Below are 23,260 nucleotides of genomic sequence, written 5' to 3' on the forward strand. Positions count from 1 at the left end.
ACCACAAAAATCTGTGCCTCAAACTCTCATTTTTATCAGCCACACACTGAGAACTGAGATATTTACAGACTCACAAGAACACTGAGAACACATGATATTTACGAACCTTATAGCTTCAATCTCCACAAGTTTTAAAGACTAAGTAATTCCCCAAACGAAGAACTTTTAGTTGGAAGGGTAAAAAATGGTACTGTTTCTTTCTGAAAGACTGAGGACTGGGTTTGCTTCCCAGCACTCCCAGCAGCTCACAATCATCTGTAACTCCAGTTCCAGGGCATCTGATGCTCTCTTTTGGTTTCCATGGGTCTGGCATGCAAGTGGTGCACAAACATACAGACAGATAAAACACACTGATACTGATACACATAAAATGATTTTTTTTCAATTTCCTTTCCAAATTTTGTATAGGATTCAGTGAAAAATAAGGGGTTTCACATTTGGGGGTATTCTTCTATACATAACAACATAATGAGATGTATCATTAAAATCAGTTCTGACCTGTGAAAGAGCCTGAGAGAAGAATATCTGAACCAATAGGAGGAACTTCTCTTGGTGATCTATAGTTTTAGAGTTGAAGAGATTGTAGAGACCTTCTACCCATCCCCTTCATTTTACAGATGAGAAGCATGAGACAGGTAGTCTGTCTCATGGCTGACAGACTGAAATCTCATGGGGATGTTTCTGTTCTTTGCATTCCCCACATCCCTTTACCCACATTCCAAAATGTGGCAAAGAATATATGTACTAAACAAATATCCTCATTAGTGGTAATATGTTATCAGATTGTAATTGGATGGCAAAAATTTGGGGAGAGTATATCTGCTATGTTCCTAAAAAAATAATGTGTTTTCAAATACAACTAAAAGGTATGTTAATGAAAGAAAAGTAGCAAGGAATCAAACAGTAACACAGTAAGCCATCAGACTTTAAAGATGAATAAGAGGAAACTAAGATATAAACAAGAAGAAAATTAGAGAATCTAGTATGTTTTCCAATGGTAACTCTAAGTGTAAATGGTCTTAATTCTACAATTAAAAGACACAGACTGGATGAATGGATTTAGGAACAAGATGCAACAATATATAAGAAAGCTCACCTATAAAATACAGCATCTGCAAGTGAAAGGATAGAGAGCAATGATCCAAACAAATGGAATCCAAACCCAAGAAGGTTTAGCCACACTTAGCCAACAAAACAGAGTTTAAGGAAACACCGGAATACATAAAGGGGATTGCTTTTAATTAAGGGGATAATTCATCAGAAGATAAGTTTCTATGCACCAAGTGCCAGAGCATCTGACCTCAGTGCTGGACCTGAAGGCTGTCTGGGTTCCAAGGCAGTAGTAGTGTGTGAACTGACGATCCCACTCTCCAGTACATAACCTAGATTGAAAAGAATTAACAAGGTGGTTTTCTCTGAGCACAGTAGGAGAAACTGAAAGGCAGTGCTAGGAAGGATGTTTATGGCAGTGAACGCCTACCCCATAAAGAGATCTCACCCTGGTGATGCATCCAAGTCCTGTAGAAAGGTGAGAATGAACCAAACCAAAAACAGAAGGCTGGTCAGGACATAAGTGATTGAAATCGAGCATAAAAGAGCACCATCAGGGACCAGTGAGGAAAGATGGCTCCATGGGTGAGAGCACTCACTGCCTTTCCAAAGGACCAAGATGGGTTCCAAGCTGCAGGGATCCAATATCTTCTGGCCTTAATGGAGACCTTCACACACATGACATTCATACACACATACATAAATATAAATCTTTAAAGAGCTAATTAAACAAAGAGCTAGGGTTTTTTTGTTTGTTTTGTTTTGTTTTTCAAGACAGGATTTCTTTGTGTAGCTTTGGAGCCTGTCCTGGAACTTGTTCTGTAGACCAAGCTAGCCTTGAACTCACAGAGATCCATCTGCCTCTGCCTCCCAAATGCTGGGATTAAAGGCGTGCACCATCACCGTTCAGTTTAGTTTTTTGGTTTTTTGTTTGTTTGTTTGTTTGTTTGTTTTTAAGATCAAATTGCTGAGCACTCAGTTAGCCAAAAGAGAAGATCCAAATGAATAGAACTTAAAAACGGAAAGCATATGCTTAATACTATGGGAAACTCAGGATCATTAGGGAATTTTTAATTTTTTAAGATTTTTTTACTACTTTAAATTATATATCTGTCTTGTGCGGGTATATGCACATGGAATGCAGGTGTCCACAGACGCCAGAGGTGTCAGATGCCTCCAGAACTGGAGATACAGGTGGTTGTGGGCCACCTGATGTGGTTTGGGGAATTGAACCTGGGTCCTCTGAAAGAGAACAAGTGCACTTAACTGCTGAGCCATCTCTCCAGCCCCATTAGGGAACGTGTCTAGGGGGAAAATGTTCATAATGTAGCAAATTTAGAGGGAATAGAATAATTCCTGAACAAATATGACCTACCAAAATTGAATCTAAGGAATTTAAGAATACAATAAAAACATGAGATTGAATGATAGTAAGTTTCCCATCGAAGAAGTGCAGACTACAGATGAGAAAGGGAAGAAACTTCTCCATTTTCATTCTAGGAAGCCAACATGACCCAGTTACTAAAGCCTGAGAAGGACAGAAAAGAAAAACAAAACAAACAACAAAGACCCAGAAAACTATACAAGAGTATCTCTGGTCAAACAGATGCAAAAACCTTCAAGGTGTGCAAAGTGAACATGAAAACTGGTTAAAAGCTTGTGCTGACAGGCATGGGAGAATGCTAGTGACCTTGACATTCACAGGACAGGCAGGAAGAATGCTAGTTGCCGATATGGGCTAATGAGTTAATGATACTCTAGGCTACACAGTGAGATGCTGTCTCCAGAAATCAAAACAGAAATGGACACCATGATAGAGTTGGAATTACTCCTAGGATGCAAGAATAGCTCAGTGTGCACAATTCAGAAATGAGGTACATGAGAAAACACAGTCCTCTGAGGAGATCTAGAACCGCATTTGAGAAAATTCCACACCCCTTCTTGATGAAAGGCCTTAATTAGTATGGAAGGATCATATCTCAACATACTAAAGGTGGTTACATGACAAACATATAGCTAATATATGGAGAAAAAACGGGAAACATTTCTTACCAAGTCAGGAATAAGACAAGGATATCTAATCACTCTACTGTTCAATTTTAGCTATAGAGATCATGTGAGAGAAATTATAAAAATAAGAAAGAAGTGAAATCCTGCTTTCCAGATATTTTAAACACAAAAAGACTTTGCTGAGAAACTACCAAAACTGATGAGTTCACTAGAGAAGCATGTACATGATATATATATATATATACATGTGTATATATCTGTAGAGAAGCATATACATGATATATCCATGTGTGTATATATCTATAGAGAAGATACAAGATAACACACACATATCAGTAGCTGTTCTACACACCAACCCACACCTCACTAAGACCAATGAGAAATCCCGTTCCTCACAGCTACAACAATCAAGCCCCTAAGAGCATCCCTGATTCCTGCTCTGCACTGACAAGTGACGAGGGAGGCTGGAGACGGCAAAGGAACCGGGAAATGACGAGTCCACAGCACTCAAAGCATCTGGCAAATTCATTTTCTACAGCCCCAAACCAGAAAGATGAATGGTTCAAATGTGGCATATATGTATTGTTGGGTGGTCTGTTGTTTTCAGGGAAGCAGAATTGGAGTAGGTCATGTTACATGAGACAAAACAAGTGTATGTTTTGTTTCATGTGTAGAATATGTTAAAAAGATGAGCAAGAACTACATGGGACTTGGAAGAGATGAGGAGAGGGTGGAAGAGTAGATGGACTTAATGTGTGGATATATGAAACTTTCAATGAATCCTGTTAATTTGTACAATTAATATTTGTTAATGATGAACAGCTTTTACTCTCTTTGACCTAGTGTTTTTACTTTCAAAAACTTTTCCTAAGAAAATTATTTAATACCGGCAAATGCTCACATTCAAAGATATCTATGTAAATAAGAACTAAAAATTCTGCTGGACTGAAAACATGCTGCATTGTTAAGGTTGTTTATAGTACCACACTACATGTATTTAATAACCTTGGAGAATGTTCTTTATCAAAAACAGTCTAGAATTCAGAATCTATTTTACTATTAAAGATATATGTATATCTATCTATGTATCTATCTATGTATCTATCTATGTATATATATATACACACACACACTTGGGGAGAAAGCAATGTTTGAGTGACTGTGTAGAATGCTGATGTGTAACTTTTTATTTTGTAACATATTCCAGATATGTTTTAAAACAACGGAACTTATAAAGAGATAAATATCACATTTTAAAAACAGGTATCGCGGTGCATGGCAGTATTAACAGCACCCAGACCGAAGGGGGATGTTCTTCAGTGTTAGGCCAGTCTTGCATATTTTGCAAGACCCTGTCTCAAATAAATGAATAAATAAACTAAAGCAATTGTAAGGTTAAAATAAGTCCATTGTAGAAGCAAGATCACTGTAAGGGACACACTGAATTCTCAAATACCTTTCTAAAGCCAAGTAAAGAGGGTGGCTTTAGGTCACCTGTCAGCTTCATCGTCTATGGGGATCTCCCATACAGATCTGAAGTCCAGTTTGGGAAATTATTTAATATCCTTTTCAGTAGAGACGCTTGTAGATAATAATAAAGGCTAAACACGTTATAACAAATTACTTTTATTAATGTGGTATATAGAGTTCAAGTTAACTGCCTGTTGTGTTTCAGATTGCCACTGAAGCCATAGAGAACTTCCGCACTGTCGTCTCTTTGACTCAGGAGCAGAAGTTTGAAAACATGTATGCCCAGAGCTTGCAGATACCATACAGGTAAGACACTCTCAGGAGTGGGCCAGGGCTCTGAGGAGTTGTCTGCTAAGGACTTCGGTTTTCAGGATTGCTTTTGCCAGAAGGTGGAGAGCACACAAAGAAAGTACTAGCAGGATTATCAAGAGGGAAAAGAAGAGACCTGCGCTGAGGCAGGGGCATGTGTGAGGTAGAAGCAGTGAAGGCTGGAGACATTGGGGAGGAGAGAGCAGGGGACAGCTGTGAGTGCCTCTGGTGTCCCGTTGGGACAGTGACCTGCTCTTTGCTGTATTTGGGGTGAAGGCTCTCTATGGAACATGAAATTGGAGGTGTTGTGGGACACTGCAGGGATCTCTCGAGGTTACTTTCTGTTCCTTTCTTTCCTGGGGAGACCTTCTCTTCTCCCTTTACCCCAGCAGTATCGATGAGGGCTCTAAAAGAAAGGTGACCAGGACATGAGCAAACCCAACCTTGGAGTCTCAGCTTCTCTGGGACAAGGAGAGAACTAGATCTTTCTGAAGGGTTTCCAAGCACCTTTGTCATAATCATGGCAGGCCCTCTTTTTCTGGGAAAAGTTAGCATTTGAAATCCCAGTAAGTGGCAAAGACAAGAAGTTGGTGGGTTTAGCTGGAGGAGGAAGGTCAAAGGCTGCCCATCCCCACCCTGTCCCTGCCCAGGCTCTCCCCAGATCCTTCTTGTTCAGACATTCCTGGAATGTAATGCTTTGTAAAGCCCCTGGCTGCAGACATTAGGTGCTTTTTCTTCCCATAGCACATTGTCCCTCTGTTGCCCTGATGATAGGCACCTCATCTAGATCCCCAAGTAGGAGGACATGCCTGCTGCCCTGTCACCCACAGCTTGGGGGTGTTGGTAGATGTGCTGAGTCCCAAAGTGGGGGAGAGGGCAGGCCCCTTCATTTGTTAATGTAAAACAGGCTCCTCTGGTGGTAGTGGTGGTGTGTGTGTGTGTGGGTGTTACAGGCCTAGTTATCAACCACTAAGATGCAATATCCTACCTTAAAGATGAAGGCACCACTGAGTCTCAGAGTTGAGGCAGTTCCCTGTATTCACACTGCTAAGTAAACGGGGCTCAAGCTGAATTCTCTAGAAAGGGAATCCACTGAGTCTGTCACTCTGTGTGCCCCACTGCCAACCACAGGAAGTTACTTGAATGACTGAGAAATGCAGTGGAGTGAATCTGGGTTCTCTTCTTTCCAGAAACGCTTTGAAGAAAGCGCAGGTCTTTGGGATCACATTCTCCTTCACCCAGGCCATGATGTATTTTTCCTATGCTGCCTGTTTCCGGTTTGGCGCCTACTTGGTGGCACATCAATTAATGACTTTTGAAAATGTTATGCTGTAAGTATTGGATTCTTAAATAGATAACTCTTTGATAGATTGCTTTGTTCCAAGCCAATAAAATTTTCTGACACAGCAGCCTTAGATTTGTAAGACTCCTTCTTCTAATTAGTAAAGGCCAGAGGAAACTTGTGAAAAGTGGCCATTTAAAAAAGATCCCTCACCAGGCAGTGGTGGCGCACACCTTTAATCCTAGCACTTGGGAGGCAGAGGCAGGCGGAGCTCTGTAAGTTCAACAGAAAAACCCTGTCTTGAAAAACCTAGCCCCTCCCCCAAAAAAGTTTAAATAATATATGAGGGAAATTAACTGCCTGTGTGTTTTATTTAGTTATAGTTTTTAATATTGCATTGTATTTCTTTAGCCTGTGTGCAGAGTCCCAAGAAAAGGAAGTGGTGGATTCCCAGGGTTCTGGAATAGCCTCGTGCTTTACGCCAGTTCCTGGCTCACTGTTAATGACATAATGAAGTGCATATGGAGAAAGGTAGTGAGGGGCCACCACCAAAGCAAAGGGCCTGTGGAATGATGTTCCGGTTCATGATGGGTAACGTAAGCTTAGCGATAGACTTAATCAGACATGGTGCCTATTAAAACGGAAGACTCAGGTCAGTTTAGGGAAGTGTCTAGGCATAAACATCAACAACTGGACTTGATATCTCTAAGGTCCTTTCTGGCCTGGGCTGTGATAGCCATGTCACAGGATGTGGCCTGTTAGCAGCTGCATGGCATGACATATAAGGGAATTTTTGTCATATGTCATAGGTTTTGTGAGACTGTGAATCCATTCCAACAACTAGCCACTGTGCCTCAGTGACATGGAATTAACAACATTTATTTTGCACAGAAGTCAGTTGTGCTGATCTGAGGTGGGCATAAAAGCTCTCATCTAACCTCACTTCTGGGTTAAAGGAAGCCATAGATAGTTGGCTAGGGGAAAAGTCAGGGTCATCCTCTGTGTATGCTTTTTCTTGCAGCAGCCTGGAGGGAGGGAGGGGGAGAGGGAGGAAGGGGAAGGGGGAGAAGAGGGAGGGAGGGAGAGAGAATACACAAATGATAATGAACAAGCATACGAATCATACAAGACCTCCTGAGTCATAAACCTCCAACTGACGACATTGACCTCCGCCTTTCTTGTTGACTGAAGCCTGTCTCGAGGCAAACCCAGACTGAAAGGGTGGCAAACCACGCTTCATTCTTTTTTTTTTTTTTTTTTTTTTTTTTTTTTTTTGGTCTTGGTAGCCCAGGCTGGCCTCGAACTCACAGAGATCCGCCTGGCTCTGCCTCCCGAGTGCTGGGATTAAAGGCGTGCGCCACCACCGCCCGGCCCACGCTTCATTCTTTAAACAGCAAAGGTCAGAGAGTGAGATGAGAGAGCTGGCTGTTTTGTAACGAGCCGCACGGCCGTGCACTTAAGGAAGGGTGTTTCATTTAAAACGTTTGTTATTTTATAATTATGAGAGGTAGTCCTGCCTAGTTACGAATTTGTTATTGCTTTCAGTCTGCTTTCCAATAACTGTAAGCTATTTTTTGAATGTGTGCTGTTTAAAAATGAGGAAAATATCCATAAAGGACATCTTTAAGTAATGCACTTTCTTCTGTGGATATATTAGCTGCTATCGCTGTTACTGTAATACAATATCTTGACAAAGCAACTTACAGGAGACAGAGTTATCCAAGCTTACAGTTGAGGGCTCCACTCCATCATGACAGGAAGCAGAACAGCACGAGTGTGGACAAGGCCGTGGGTCACACTGCAACAGCAGTCAGGAGACAGAATGACCGGAAGTTAGGACAGGATGCAAAACTTCAAGGCCCATCCCCAGTAACCACTTCCTGCTGCAAGGCTCCAACTCCTAAAAGTGAGACAACCTTCCCAAACAGAGCCACCAAGTGTTCATATCCCAACACGGGGTACCTTTCCATTCTTCCCTAAACCTTAAAATCATGTCAATGAAAAAGTAATGGGTGACTTCCTTAATTGTTATTGTTCCGATAAGTACAATGAAGATACTCAGTCGTGGCCATTAGTACTGTAATCAAACAGGCCAGCACCCTGCTCTATTTAATAGTGTTCACAAAAAGGCTGCTTTTGTTTTGTTTTTCAATTTTTAAACAAACGTGTGAACGCATGAGACAGCAATCTCATGGTGGTCTTTCACATAGAATGGGAGCAGTGTGCCACAGCTGCCAGACATTGGTGTGTGGCAAGGGACAAAGCTGGGGGCCGCAGGCATGGCTTCTGGGATCTGGGAGGCTGCAGTGGGGTGCTGTCTGGCCTGTCTGAGAGGAGTGAAGTGTTCTAATCCACTCCGGTAAAGGAGGAGTCCTCAGGGAAGCCAAGTGGGCTTCTTTCTAAAGGGTTCCCACTGACAGAAGGACAGAGAACCCGAAGTTGGCTACAGGCTGCAGGGAACGTCATTCTCTCCTCCTTAGGGAACCAGAGCTTGGAGAATCAGGCCAGCTCCTGGCTGTGGCCTTTATCTTCTGGTGTACCCATGCCATTGTCAGTGGGGCTAAGTGGGTGGTGAGAGGTATCGTAGAAGCTGGCTGTGGAAGGGACCATGGTTGCTTCTTATAGTTCCTCTGTTTGTGTTTTCTCTACAACGAGCAGTGGTCACTCAGCATCCTGCTCCCGGGTGTAGAGTTGGCAGCTTGCTTCCCAGCAGCCATGACTGTGTATATGTGGTTTTTTTCCTTTGTGTTCCAGAGTATACTCAGCTATTGTCTTCGGTGCCATGGCAGCTGGGAATGTCAGTTCATTCGCTCCTGACTATGCCAAAGCCAAAGTGTCGGCATCACATGTCATCATGATCATGGAAAAACTCCCTGAGATTGACAGCTACAGCCCCGAAGGCCTGAAGCCTGTGAGTCTGCTCTTCCAGTTACATGAGCTGCTAACCCCGTGGATAAAAGTAGTTGAAGAAGAAATTTAATAAAACATGTGCTTTTTAATATATTGGTTGTAATATAAAGCTTTCCAGGTCATGAGTTTATTTCATTAAATACTAATATATAATTAAAATCCATTCCACAGAGAGATAAAACACTATCCTTTTATAGGCAAATTATGGTGGAAAAGCTTTATTGCATTTGTGTTATACATTGGGATGGCATTAATGCCTCGTTGCATAGATACATTGATTTTCTGTTTTTAAAAATGTTTTTTGATTGTTTTTATTTAGTTGTATATGCATGTGGATGTTTGCTTGTCACAGCGCACATGTGGAGGTCAGAGGACAACATTAGGAGTTGATTCTCTGCTTCCACCTTGTGGATCCTGGGGATTGAATTCAGATTGTCTGGTTCAGTAACAAGGTCCCTATGCACTGAGCCAGCTTGCTGGCCAAGGCATTGATTCTTTTAGAGTCTATTTATTAGTTTCTACCTTTGTGAAATGAAGGTTAATCGCAGTAGAATTTCACTACATATGTTACTAACCACTTGATTGGGTATTTTTCTCTCCATGTATAGAATCCATGAGCATGTAGTTAGAACTCTTTCATTGCTAGGAGTCCTAAGCCTTTGAGGACTGAACTAGCAGGCCCTGAGCTATGAGAAATGGGTGCCTATTGCTCCAGACTTTAGAAACCAAAGACTACGGATACTAGGTGCTCATATGAGGGGTCCATTGCTCTAGGCTTTAACCACCAACTGCCCCAGTAATTTGAAACAATTATAAGTCTCACTGGCCAACATCATTGAGTGGTAGCAGCACACAGGACTTGCTAAGTATTATAGCTGCTGGGCAGGACTCCAGCATCAGGACCCTTAGCTCCTACAGCAAGCAGTTAGCATTATACGTCTTGAGCGTACAGTGTCAGGACTTTGGTCCTTAAAGCTTTGCAGTTCTTCCAACAACTGGGTCCTAGAGTTTCTCATCTGACACTCTTTACAGTCCGTATCGTCTCTGCCTCCGCTTCCCATCCATGTCATTTTCTGGAAGTCTTCAGCTACCCTTCCCTGACACTGCAGCCACTGCTGACTGCTGTCTCCTCTTTGTGTTGTGAGTCCACTCTGCTAATGAGAAAGAGCAAAGGTAGCAAGCCAAGACCTATATAGCAAGACTACATTGACACTAAGTACAGGCCCTCTGCTGGGCCACTGGTACCAGTACCACTGGTACTACCCTGCTGTCCTGGGTGAATGTGCTTGTGACTTCCACAACAAGCTCTTTGAAACAGTTTGGCTGGAAATGGTGCTTTTCCCCCATTGAAACCGTGTGTTTGCAGCAAGCAGCTGTAATTGCAATACTTCTTCCTGCAGAAATTGATGTGTTCAGTGCAGCCAAAATGGCATCAAGGCAGTTCATGCAGCTGTGGAAGGGGCTGATGAGCTGATAGTCTTCTGCTCAAGGAAGCCAGAGATTTGAGAAGGGCCTGTCAAATAGTCCATTTTTGGACTCTTAATCATTCATGGGAAGGGTTAAAAGGGTGTATACAATAAAGATTCAGTACTCAGTACAGTGCTAATAGTATTTAATGGCATTTAACAGTGCTTAAAAGCTCACCCTAGCACTCAGGGAAAGGTGGGTCCTTTCGATCTGTCTCACCTGGCAGCTGGCGGTGGCCAGGGTCAGCTCTACTCTGTTTTCAGTATTGCCGTAATCAAATTGACTACCGTTATTATCATTTTAGAATATGTTGGAAGGAAATGTGAAATTTAATGAAGTCGTGTTCAACTATCCCACCCGACCGGACATCCCAGTGCTTCAGGGGCTGAACCTGGAGGTGAAGAAGGGCCAGACGCTGGCCCTGGTGGGCAGCAGTGGCTGCGGGAAGAGCACAGTGGTCCAGCTGCTTGAGCGCTTCTACAACCCCGTGGCCGGCACAGTGGTGAGCACGCTTTTGTACTCAGACCACCTTAGATTTCAACATCCAAATGCCTGGATATTCTTAACTCTTGATTACAAGCCATGTTTCCTTTTCACACCTTCAAATAATAACCCCACTGAGAAGCATCCTACAGCTAACGTTTGGTGTCTGAGCTGGACCACGTGCTCCTCTGTTTTCTTCATGAGGCACCTACATCCATCTCCTTTGCCTGAGGAAGGTATCAATTATTAAAGTAGCCTGGGAAATAGAAAAAGTGTCGAGGAGTGACAAGGAGAGGAAAACCCACTACTGTGTTCCAAGAAGGGAAAGATGTCAGTGAGGACAACAGGGTGTTTGTAGCAGGTTTTCTCCCAAATAAAGACACAGAGGCTCATTATTAATTATAAACGCACTCAGCTTTATCTTACACTTGTCCCGCTAGCTCTTTTAACTTAATCTATTTCTCTTCGTCCACATTTTTCCTCAGGGCTTTTTACCTCTCTTTCTTTCTGTACATCCTGCTTTTCCTGCTTCTTCCGTGTCTGGCTGGTTGGTGGCTGCCTGACGGGCTGGTCCCGGGCGTCTCCTTCTCGTTCTCCCCCGCTCTGTCTTCACTCTCCTCTCTCTGCCCACCAGCCTCACCTTTCCCTCTTCTGACTAGCTATTGGCTATTTTTCTTAGACTAGTCGGCTACCTTAGTCAGACGAGGTAAAAGGGCAACACATCCTTACATAACTAAACAAATGCAGCATAAGCAAATGTAACGTATCTTTACATCATGAAATAAATTCAGTAGACACAAATGTAACACATCTTTACCTAATTAAAGTAGTATTCCACACAGGAGTTTGTAAGATGAGACTGAGAAGAACGGTGACAGGAGGCGGCAGATTAATGGACTGTCCCCAACACTTCGTACTCCCAGTAAATAGGTGATGGAACAGACTAGCTGCTGAAGGATGGTTGGGAGGAAACGTGGAGATTTAGGGGGTGTGGACTGTGATGCAGTCAACGTTGAATGTGGTTAGAACAGCAGCGGGGTAGGAGACACTCGAGGGAACGAGCTCAAAAGGAGAAATCTGGGGGCCTGGGAAGACAGCTCAGCAGTCACTGCTCTTCCAGAGGACCCAGGTTCACTTCTAACACCCACATGGCGGCTCACAACTGCCTGTCACTCCACTTCTAGGGGTTATGACTTCTTCTGGCCTCTTTGGCCTCTTATATTCACACGGAACACATGCATGCACTGAGGCAATACACATAAATAAAAAAGAATAAAGTAAGTTTTTTTTAAAAAGAAGAATTGGGGGGTGGGCTGGGGGGAAGAAGAGGGAGGAGAACAAGGGAATCCATGGCTGATATGTAGAATTAAATTATATTGTACAATAAAATAAAATTAAATTAAAAAAAAAAGAAGAATCGGGAGCATTCTTTGGCTCTGAATTTAGGCCAGTGTTGTAGGATATAGGAAAAAGTGCAAAGAAACAGAAGTTAGAGCAGGAAACTTATTGTGTATGCATTTAGTTATACGTTGTCCATATATTCAGAGCGTACAGCTGCTCAGAGACAAGAATAGTGACCCAAACACTGATGCCCATCAGCTCCAAGGGACCCTGGCTGCAGTAATGACAAAGAATTTTCAATCTGGTACCCATGGCTTTTTTAACTTCTACACAGTAATTATTCAAAAACAGTCAGACTTGACTCAGTTTATTCTGTAAGTTATAAACGTTTTATATCTTTTTACTTCATTAAAAAAAAACTTGGTTGAGTTCTGGTTTTATGCTTTTAAATTTTGTTGCTAAAAATTGACCCTAGAACTCTAGAATGCCTTCACTACATTCAAAGCAATTAGAGATAGTGTCAGAAACCAGAACTCTGAGTAATGTCCTCAATAAGCTTTTATTATTCATAAATTCATACATATAAAGGAGATTTATTAGAATGGTTTACAGGCTGTAGTCCAGCTGGTCCAGCAATGGTTGTTTCACAACAGAAACTCTGCGAATCCAATATTTGTTCAGTCAACGAGGCTGGATGTCTCAACTTGTCTTCAGTATATGTCAGAATCCTAAAGTAGACTCTACTGCCACTAAAGGAATGATCTTGCTCATGAGTGAGATTTCAAGCAGGCAAAGAGCAAAAATTTCTTTCTTCCATGTTGTTGAAGTAGGCTGCCACCAGAAGGTGTGGCCCAAATTAAAGGTAGATCTTCCCATCTCAAAAGATCTGGATTAAAAGTGGGTCTTTCCACTTCAAATGATTTAATTGAGAAAAATCCCTCACAGGTATACACCGAGTAGATTTTAATTAATTCCAAATGTGGTCAAGTTGACAACCAAGAATCGCCGTCACAGTGGGATTGTGTGCGTGTGTGAGTTCAGAACAGGGCATTGGCTCTCCTGGAGCTGAAGTTACATGGTCTGGGCCACCTGATGTGTGTACTGGGCACTGAGGCTGCTGTCCACTGCAAGGGTAGCACGTGCTGTCAACTGCTGAGCCATGTCTCTAGGCATGTAGGGGTGGTTTTTTTAAAGAAAACATATCTTAGAGTTTAAAGTTGGGCACCAAAGTGAATATCTAAATATACCTCCATAACTTTGGCTTTTTCTTTTAGAGTTTATTAGTTATCTATGTGTATGTGTGTGCATCTGTGTGAGTATATGCAAATATGGGAGGGGGATTATGGATGCTTGTGCACACACAGAGGCCAGAAGAGGGCATCAGATCCCTCAAAGTTGGAGTTAAAGGAGTTTGTGGAACTCCAGGCCTATGGATGCTGGAATCTAAACTCTAGTCTTTATGACTAAGCAGCAAGAGCTCTGAATTGCTAAGTCTTCTCTCCAGTCCCCCTTAAGACTTTTGAGACGGGGTCTCGTGTGTGCCACACTGGCTCTGAGGATAACCTCGAAAACACGATCTCTCTGCCTCCACCTAAAGAGTGCTGAGAATACAGGCCTGTGCCATGACACGGGTTTCCGGGGGTGCTGGAGATGGATCCCAGTGCTCCATGCTGGTTAAGCGGGCACTCCAGGACCCGAGCTTCATCCCTAGCCCCAGCGTGCATGCTCACTGAAGTTCTGCTCACAAGAGCCGAGTTACGACGGCAGCCTGGGCGCCCATCAGCGGTGAACTGCTGAAGAACAATGTGGCTTTTCTATACAGTGGGATATTACTCAGGTATAAAGAATGAAATTTACAGGAAAAGGGTACGGTGAAGAGAGTTAAGTTATATAAACTGGGTTTGCTCTTGTACGTGGAAGTTGGGTTTAATATTAAAAATAACATCAAGGTAGAAGATAGACTACTTTGGAAGAGGAAGGAGAATGGTAGATTAATTAATTAATTGTAGATTAATACATTCTAATAGAAAAGGTGAATATTTTAAATTAAAAAAATCTGAATACCAGAACCTTAGATTGTGGACTCTTCCTCGCTCAGCAGCCGACTTCCAAGGAAGGGCTTCCTGACTGAAACCTGGCCTCTTTCCCAACCAGAATGCTGTTCTAGTCCCACAATCCACATGGACTTGAAAGTCCTACACCTCGCTTTTATTAACTTGACTCTGCTCCTGGCCTGGCCTTTCTCCCCTTTCCAGTCTGTCCCCACGTACCACAGCTGGGGTCTTTTGTCTCCTTTAGATACAGGCCACAATGACCTCCTAAGAGTTGTTGTGAAGATAAATGAGAGAGTGTGTGCATTGTGCTTATCACAGAACTGAAGATGTTTTCAGTGCTTGATATTTTCACTTTATTTCAGAGTACATACACATGCAGTGATATATAATAAATACAGCACTCGATTACTGCACTAGTGAACAGTGGACGTGACAGTCTATAGTAGAAAGAGCTGATCATTTTGATTAGCCTTACATCATATCATACTCAGTTTTGCTTTCCTAGGTAGGCCTTCACTTGGGCTCAAATCTTGTGAGCAATTTCCAGAAAGTTCCCAAATTCCTAGGTCCCCCGTCAGACCACTGGTATGCCTCTACCACAGACACTGTGTTCGAGTCTGTTTTATATTCTGGGCTTCCAAACATGTTCTTAGAGGAAGGGTTCTTTGGCTAATATTGATTTTAAATAGATTCCAAACTTGGTGTGTTTTACAGTTATAATTAGGGCCAAGAGTGTTATTGTAGTTGATGAAGTGTACAGATTCCCTAACACTTACTGGAATCATCCAGACTTGCCTGTGGTTCTGTGAGATAATATGTGTTTGCTTCCAGGGATAGAGACATGGAATAGATTTCTTTAAGGCTCATTTCTTCAATTTTCCATTTGTAAAATACAATCTTCCCCCTGTTCAGCTATATTCTTATATGAATTTCTTGCTGTGTGTTTGTTTAGAGGTAGAGTTTTGCTACATACTCCCAACTGACCTAGAACTTGTCATGTTAGCTGAGGATGGCTTGATCCTTCAGTCTTCTGCCTCAACTGCCTCAGTGTTAGGGAAGTAGACTAGCACTGCCATGCCAGTCATGTACATTTTACTGCTTCTCTCCATCCTCTGTTTTCCACTTCGACTTATTAAGATGTTTAGAAAGCCAAGAGAGTAGATGTGCAGAGTAGTTATGGCAACTGGGCTTGGTACCAGCAAGGTCATGGTATGCCTTCTCTCCTTATAACTGCCAGTCTCACAAGCAGAAATGCATTCCTGTGACAAAGATCTACCCTAGTTCTGGCCAGAGCTCACCGAGGCCTCAGCCAGTCACAAGGTATACAGAGAACCTATATGAATCAGTACACACTTATCACTGTTGCTTGACTATCCAAAACTAAGGTACTAGGATCTTCTTCAGAAGCCGTTAACAGCTCCCTCACTTCAATGGCAAGACTTATTTTGCAAAGGAGATCTATTTAGTTGACATCTGTATCAGAAAAGGGTTTAATCAGCAAACCTCTGCAGGGGCCTCCCCAGCTCTTGCACAATCATTTAGAGCAGTGCTTCTCAACCTTCCCACTGCTGAGACCCTTTAATACACAGTTCCTTGTGTGGTGCTGACCCCCGACCACATTATTTTCATTGCTACTTCATAACTGTAATTTTGCTACTGTTATGAACCATAATGTAGGTGTCTGTTTTCTGATGGTCTTCGGTGGCCCCTGTGAAAGGGTCGTTCTCCGGCGTTGTGACCCACAAGTTATGGGACTGCTGATCTAGGGAGAAGGTGGCCTTTCCCTTCCAACTCTTGGCTCTGTATTAAATATAGCATGAATCCTTCTATACATTTGTCCATCCCCTACTACCACACACACATCACATACGAGAGAGAGAGAGAGAGAGAGAGAGAGAGAGAGAGAGAGAGAGAGAGAGTGCTGTAAGTCCTTGAGCCCTTAGAATGGACCTCACTGGACTACAATCCAAGTGACGGTAGTACAGCATTCCTTCTTGGGACTCTAAGAGACAAGCCGCTCTGCTTTTTCTAGGTCATGGCCCCTTTCTCCATCTTCAAAGCTAGCAGTAACTAGCAGGTAGCCTGCTCTTGTCCTCCTCTTCCACAGTTAAGAACCTCAGGAATACATTGTTTGAACCAAGATAACGGAGACAATCATTGTATTTGAGAGTTATCCAATTAATAGCTTTAATTCCATGGGCTACTTTAATGCCTCTTTGACAAAATACACTCACATTTTCAAGGGATTGGGTGGGACATGGGTATTTTTAGGAGGGTTATTTTTTGTTTATTACTGCGTAAGTTAAAAACCAGGGTTAAGACATTAGAAACGGGGTATTTCCCCAAAGTGCACACTTATGGTGTCCCTGAGCAAATCTTAAAAATCCAAAGTAACACAAGCAAACCTCCTTTCATCTCATGGCAACCCACAGTCTTAAAGTGTGAAATAATGGTGCTGATTTTGCTAAATCTGAATTGTGCTGGTCCTGAAGTTGATCTGTGAACCCTTGCTCCCAGTTTCTAGATGGCAAAGAAATAAAGCAACTCAATGTCCAGTGGCTCCGAGCCCACCTAGGCATTGTGTCCCAAGAGCCTATCCTGTTTGACTGTAGCATCGCAGAGAACATCGCCTATGGAGACAACAGCCGGGTCGTGTCCCAGGATGAGATCGTGAAGGCGGCCAAGGAGGCCAACATCCACCAGTTCATCGAGTCGCTACCCGATGTACGTCTCTCTCCAAACTAAGATTATCAGAGAAAACTTGGCAGTCAAAACATACTCCACATGTATACAGAGATCTGGCCACAATTTCCCTTGCCTGTCAGATGCTAAGTTTACCTGATCACAGGAGTCTTTGTGAGGAAAGAGCAAAGGGTTACATCCATTCAGGAGCTGTCCAGGAGGAGGAGGCCTGGTGCAGACCACAGCTTAGAGACCGGAGGCACACTCCTCTGGGGGGATGGTCCCCATTCTCCAAGACTGAGTGAAGGGCCAGGCAGCCATATCTGTGTCTTCTGATTCTGCCAAAAAAGCACTCATCGCTGCCTCTCCCCATTCTCCGTTTCTAGCCCATCCATCACTCTGCAGCTCCTCTGTAAGCTTCAAGCTTCATTCTGGAGTTGGGCCAGGCCAACAGCTGGACCCAGGCCAGAAAGACAGCTCTCTAATTCAGGCTGAGTCATTGAGAAGACCATAGTATTGTACAGTTTCTGACCACTGTGAGTTTCACGGGCCCCAGGCTATACTTATGAAGTTGATTATTAAGTTGTTCCCTGATGTCCTGTGGACTACCTCTCACTTCCTCCAGTAAGTTAGATAAATTGGAGCACTGACTCTATCTTAGGTCCTTTTAGTTATTTTATTTTTATTGTTTTTATTTTATGTGTATGGGTGTTTTACCTGCATGTGTGCCTGTACACCACATTCAGACCTGGTGTCCACAGAGGCCAGAAGAGGACATCAGATACCATGGAACTGGAGTTACAGACAATTTTGAGTTGCCATATATGTGTGGAAATTGACCTGGGTCCTCTGGAAGAGCAGCCAGTACTTTTATTTTTTATTAAGAAAATTTTTCCATTCACTTTACACACCAATCAAAGATCCTCCTCTTCCCTCCTCCTGCCCCCCAGCCTCCCTCTCCCAAGCCACCCCCCTCTCCCCCCACAGGAAGGCAAGACCTCCCATGGGGAGGCACATCCAGTAGAGGCAAGTCCATACCTCTTCCCCTGCCTCAAGAATGCAGGAGGTGTCCCATCATACGCAGTGGGCTCCACAAAGCCCCCTCATGCACTAGGGATGGAGTCTAATCCCACCGCCAGGGGGCCCCACAAGCAGACAAGCTAAACAACTGTCTTGCCATGCAGATGGCTGAGCCTAGTCCCCTGCAGGCTCCACAGCCATCAACTTTCATGCGTTCCCACTAGTTTGGTTTGGTCATCTCTGCAGGTTTCCCCATTATGATCCTGATGCACTTACTCATAGAATCCCTCTTCTTTCTCTCCAACTGGACTCCTGGAGCTCTGCCTGGTGCCTGGTCATGGATCTCTGCATCTGCTTCCATCAGTCATTGGAGAAAAGCTCTGTGATGACAGTTAGGGTAGTCACTGATCTGATCTCTGGGGCAAGCCAGCTCAGTTCATGCACCCTCTCCACTATTTCTAGTAGTCCAAGTTGGGGTCATCCCTGGGGATTCCTGGGAACTTCCCTAGCACCCAGTTTCTCTCTATCCCCCTGATATCTCCCTCTTTCATTCATTGCTTTCTCCCTCCCTCCCTGTTTCAGCTCAATCATCCCATCCACTATCCCCTACCCTCCATTGCCCACCCCTCATCCCCAGTTTACTCATGGAGATCTCATCTATTTCCCCTTCCCAGGGCGGTCCATGCATCCCTCTTAGGGTCCTTCTTGTTAGCTAGCTTCTCTGGAACTGTGGATTGTAGTCTGGTTATCCTTTGCTTTATATCTAGTATCGACTTATGAGTGAGTATATACCATGTTTGTCCTTCTGAGTCTGGGTTACTTCACTTAGGATCATATTTTCTTGTTCTATCCAATTGTCTGCAAATTTCATGATGTCATTGTTTTTCTCTGCTGAGTAGTACTCCATTGTGTATATGTACCACATTTTCTTTATCCATTCTTCAGTTGGGGGGTATCTAGGTTGTTTCCAGGTTCTGCAGCCAGTACTTTTAACTACCTAGCCATCTCTCCAGCTCCAGGGTTTACCCAAATAATACACTCCTCCCATTATCATTAATTAAGTTACTTATTATAGGAAATACCCTCTATAAAATAAGATTTAATAGCCTTAAGCCAGGCAGGAAGGTGGAAGCCTCATGGGCAAGGAGGGCAAGATTAAGTGACCCTAACTCTTCCCACGTTGCATCTTTTCATGTGGCTCCTCCAGGGATAACTGCTCCTGCCGAACACATGGCCTAGAAAGAGGTCTGTCCCCTTCTCCTCCCCAGTGTGGTCCAGCCATGGGTGATTGACTCTTGAGACTGAAACACTCAAAGTACAAGCCTACAGACCACTTTGCTAATAAGATTCACTGCTTGTCCAAGCTTTTTGGACAATGCAGATTTTTCAGTCCATATATTATCTCTTCCGAATGGAAAAAAGAGAAAAAAGAACAAAAATCTGGCAGTCAGATCCAGGCATTTGTTATTTAAAGCCCAGGTCATAAGGGGTCAGAGTAGAAGGCAGGGTCTCAGTGACAGTGCTCTCCCACAGGGACCTGCCTTTCTGGACTCCCCATCTGCCACTCCGTCATTGAGCCCCATTCTCCAAGCATCTCCTTCTGAGTGTAGCTTTAGACTTAGCTACTCTGCCACAGTGTGTATCCTGCTTCCTACAGAGGTAACAGCACCATCTTCTCTGCTCTCCAAGGATCTGCTGAGTCAATGCAGTCTGGAAGCCCTGCACCCACCCAGGCCAGGACACATCAGAGCGCCTGGACTCTGGGGCAGTCATAGCTCAGGGGTGGCACCTGTTCCAAATACCCTTCTGTCTTCGCCAGAGCCCTTCTCTACAAATGCTGACCTTGTTCTGCCCACCATAGGACTGGAGTTGCCAAACAATAAGACAAGTGGCCCCCTTATGTAGAGCATGGATTTTATAGTCAAATTCACGAGAATCAGAGCTGTGTGCGACTAAAAGGCCTACAGATAAATAAGGCTGTATGTTTTCTGGTCACACGTGCTATCACATCCTCTCCTGCTTTCTGATAATACACAATCTTTTAGCCTATGTCTTTGTTATCGTATATAGTAATTTGTGACAGTTTGCTGCTGTTGAAGTTGATAGGGGAATGGAATCGGATAAAGAAGGCGCTGTTTTCAGCTTAGTGGAATCAAGATCACTTAAATCAAAATCACTTAAACGTTGGAGATAATTTAATAGAAACACACCCAAAAGCTAATAGTCTAAGGATTTCTTTGCTCAGTTTAAAGTCATGCGGAGAGTGTCACCTGCTGGTGACAAGATGTTCCTGTTATTGTGAGCAGCTGTTCAAATCATTTCCTTTCTCCTGCCAATCTTTGTTACAAATACAATGAAACCAGGAGATGGGAGATAATGGATTGCCATATCCTTGCGCTGAGAGAGTTGGGCTTGTTTACACTAAAGCTACAATTTGGGGGCCCAAATATCTGCTTTCAAAAAGAGAGATAAAGCCTACCAATCAGAGCTTTTTCCTGGTTTGTTTAGCTTTCTGTGAACCTATTTTTAGCCTCGGAAACTAAATTTATCTAATTATTCTTTTTACTGTGGTCACACTGTTTTTGCACCTTGTCATCAGCTCTGTTTTCATAACAACCAAATTCTGTCCCCAGAAATACAACACCAGAGTAGGAGACAAAGGCACTCAGCTGTCGGGTGGGCAGAAGCAGCGCATCGCCATAGCGCGCGCCCTCATCAGACAGCCTCACATTTTGCTTCTGGATGAAGCCACCTCAGCTCTGGATACCGAGAGCGAAAAGGTAAGGGTTTAAGTTGACTTCGCTCTCTGCCGCGGGGGAGAACGCTGAGCCAGACAGCTGACTGCTGCTGGTGTCGGCTCCCAGCGCAGCTGAAATGCCTACATGGGCCTTAGGAGACCTGAAGTGATGAGGGGCAAATTAATCTCGGGCCCTCTGTGTTCCGTGATGTCTGCCTACAAGCTGCATGCTGCAGCAGTCTGCTCCTGCAGGCAGCGTCTCTGCAGCAGCCCGTGAAGAGCTGAAGGGAGACTGGGCTGAAGTCCGGCCGTGCCCTAAGACACATGCTGCTGGTGCCTTCCAGCCTGAGAAAGGTTAAGAGTTTGGCTGTGTGACAGGCAGATGGTCAGGGGTTGTTGTGCTGCTGTGATGGCTTTGGCGTGTGCTCCAGCTTCTTGATGCTCTGAAGCTGGCTAGAGGATGCTTTAGGGATGTTGTGTGGCAAGGCCCGAGAGTGTTTTTAAAGGGTGGACTCCATAGACTGCACTTACCTTGCATTAGACATCTCCTGTCTCCATTAGACATCGTCTGTCTCAGAACTCATCCAAACTGGTGTTGACTTCTCTTCTGGTGTGACTGATACCTTGGTTTCTAATCTCTGCTTCATTTCACCACCAAGGCCACTGTTGAAGGACAGACTGTACAAATCCTGGGGCTTGTCAGGGAGGGGACTGTAGGAAGAGGACTGTTTTCATCATAATCCCCCATGTGATTGTGAAACAGGTTGTCCAGGAAGCCCTGGACAAAGCCAGGGAGGGCCGCACCTGCATTGTGATCGCTCATCGCCTGTCCACCATCCAGAACGCAGACTTGATCGTGGTGATTCAGAACGGCAAGGTCAAGGAGCATGGCACCCACCAGCAGCTGCTGGCACAGAAAGGCATCTACTTCTCAATGGTCCAGGTTGGAGCAAAGCGCTCGTGAACTGTGACTGTTTTAATATTGGTGTTTTAATATGGCACTTAACCAAAGTTAAAAAGGTGAATACTGTTAAAGGTAACTTCATCAAGATGACAGTCTCTAGAAACTTTGTATTTAAATGACCTGAAATTGAAAAAAAATGTCATTGAATGGGGGCAGTGTTTTTGATTGCATTATGTGATCCGTAAGAGAACTTAAAGATTTTTTAAATAAAATATGTAATTTTGTTTCAATTTTTAATGTCAACCCTACTTTGTTATATTATTATAAAGATTATAAAGGTTGTAAAAAGTTCTGAAATATGCCACAAAGTGCCTATAAAAACTAAATTTTCATATCATTGGAGTCATCTTGTCTGTCATGTTATGAATTTATATATTCTTCCAAATAGAAGGCTGTAAATATTTCAGCTTTCAAAAAAAGTGGATTTTAAGAACCTGTCTACTTTTGTGAGATGGTTAAGTAATTTAAGTAATTTCCGTTCAGGATGTCTTTTCACATGGAGCTTCACAAAAGCACCTGTTAGCTGTTTCCTGGACGTGGTCTGCTGGTGTTCATATTGCCATTACTGGTGGCTCTCAAACCCAGCCCACAGAGCAGCGGGCAACTGTGGGGAGTGGAGGGAGGTACAGTTGTGAAGTAGGGATCGTTCACGAGTGACTTAACTTTCTTTCATCGCTCTAAGAAAGAGCTCTCCAATAATTCCTACAATTTTGTAACTCGAATTCCTCTTTGATAACACTGTTCAGTCTCTTCCAAAGCTGATCCTCCTGACTGAAGATGTTTCAAATGTGCCATGATTTTCAATCCATCATGACATAAACAGGAAAGCAAGAAAACATCACAAAAATCTTAACTCTAACACAGGGTAAACATGAGTGCAAATCACAAGCTCCAGGGCCATATTTATTATAAGTGATTATAAGTGATTGGTACCTTTATTATATAAAGTGCTCATAAAAAGAAAAAAAAACTATGAGTAAACGATATGATCAGCTCATTCCCACTGAGAAATGCATGACAAAAAAAACCCTTACAATTTCAATAATAAAAAAGTGCAAGTTGAAATAGCTGACTTGCTTAGTAACTCCTGTTAAATAGAAGGCATCTTTTCTATGACACTTGTGATTCTCTGGGTCACTGATCAAAACTTAAATATTAACAACAGAACAAGTGTTTTTTTAATAATGCTTCAATATATCGATGTCAGTTCTTGAAATTTAGTTAAGAGATACATAAAATGATGCTGTTGAACCCTAACCTTTAATATTAAGAATTGTAGAGCTTATGCCAGGTTGTGGTGGCACACGCCTTTAATCCCAGCACTCGGGAGGCAGAGCCAGGCGGATCTCTATGAGTTTGAGGCCAGCCTGGGCTATCAAGTGAGTTCCAGGAAAGACGCAAAGCTACACAGAGAAACCCTGTCTCGAAAATCCAAAAAAAAAAGAAAAAAGAAAAAAAAAAAAAGAATTGTAGAGCTTTAA

General features: G+C 43.2%; 1 protein-coding gene across 2 annotated transcripts in view; it reads left to right on the forward strand.

Annotated features, from left to right (window-relative positions):
- Abcb1 (ATP binding cassette subfamily B member 1) overlaps positions 1-22,113 on the forward strand; it is a 249,668-nt gene extending 227,555 nt beyond the window's left edge. For both annotated transcript variants that reach the window (XM_037203536.1, XM_028862235.2), the window contains exons 22-28: positions 4,736-4,836; positions 6,030-6,170; positions 8,876-9,032; positions 10,803-11,000; positions 16,894-17,100; positions 20,712-20,858; positions 21,579-22,113. In XM_037203536.1, the coding sequence (XP_037059431.1) occupies positions 4,736-4,836; positions 6,030-6,170; positions 8,876-9,032; positions 10,803-11,000; positions 16,894-17,100; positions 20,712-20,858; positions 21,579-21,779 (1,152 nt within the window). In that variant the 3' untranslated portion in view covers positions 21,780-22,113. The remainder of the gene's footprint in view (positions 1-4,735; positions 4,837-6,029; positions 6,171-8,875; positions 9,033-10,802; positions 11,001-16,893; positions 17,101-20,711; positions 20,859-21,578) is intronic.
- The last annotated feature ends 1,147 nt before the right edge of the window (positions 22,114-23,260 follow it).

The sequence above is a fragment of the Peromyscus leucopus genome, chromosome 3 (genome assembly GCF_004664715.2).
Source record: "Peromyscus leucopus breed LL Stock chromosome 3, UCI_PerLeu_2.1, whole genome shotgun sequence".
Lineage (NCBI taxonomy): Eukaryota > Metazoa > Chordata > Mammalia > Rodentia > Cricetidae > Peromyscus > Peromyscus leucopus.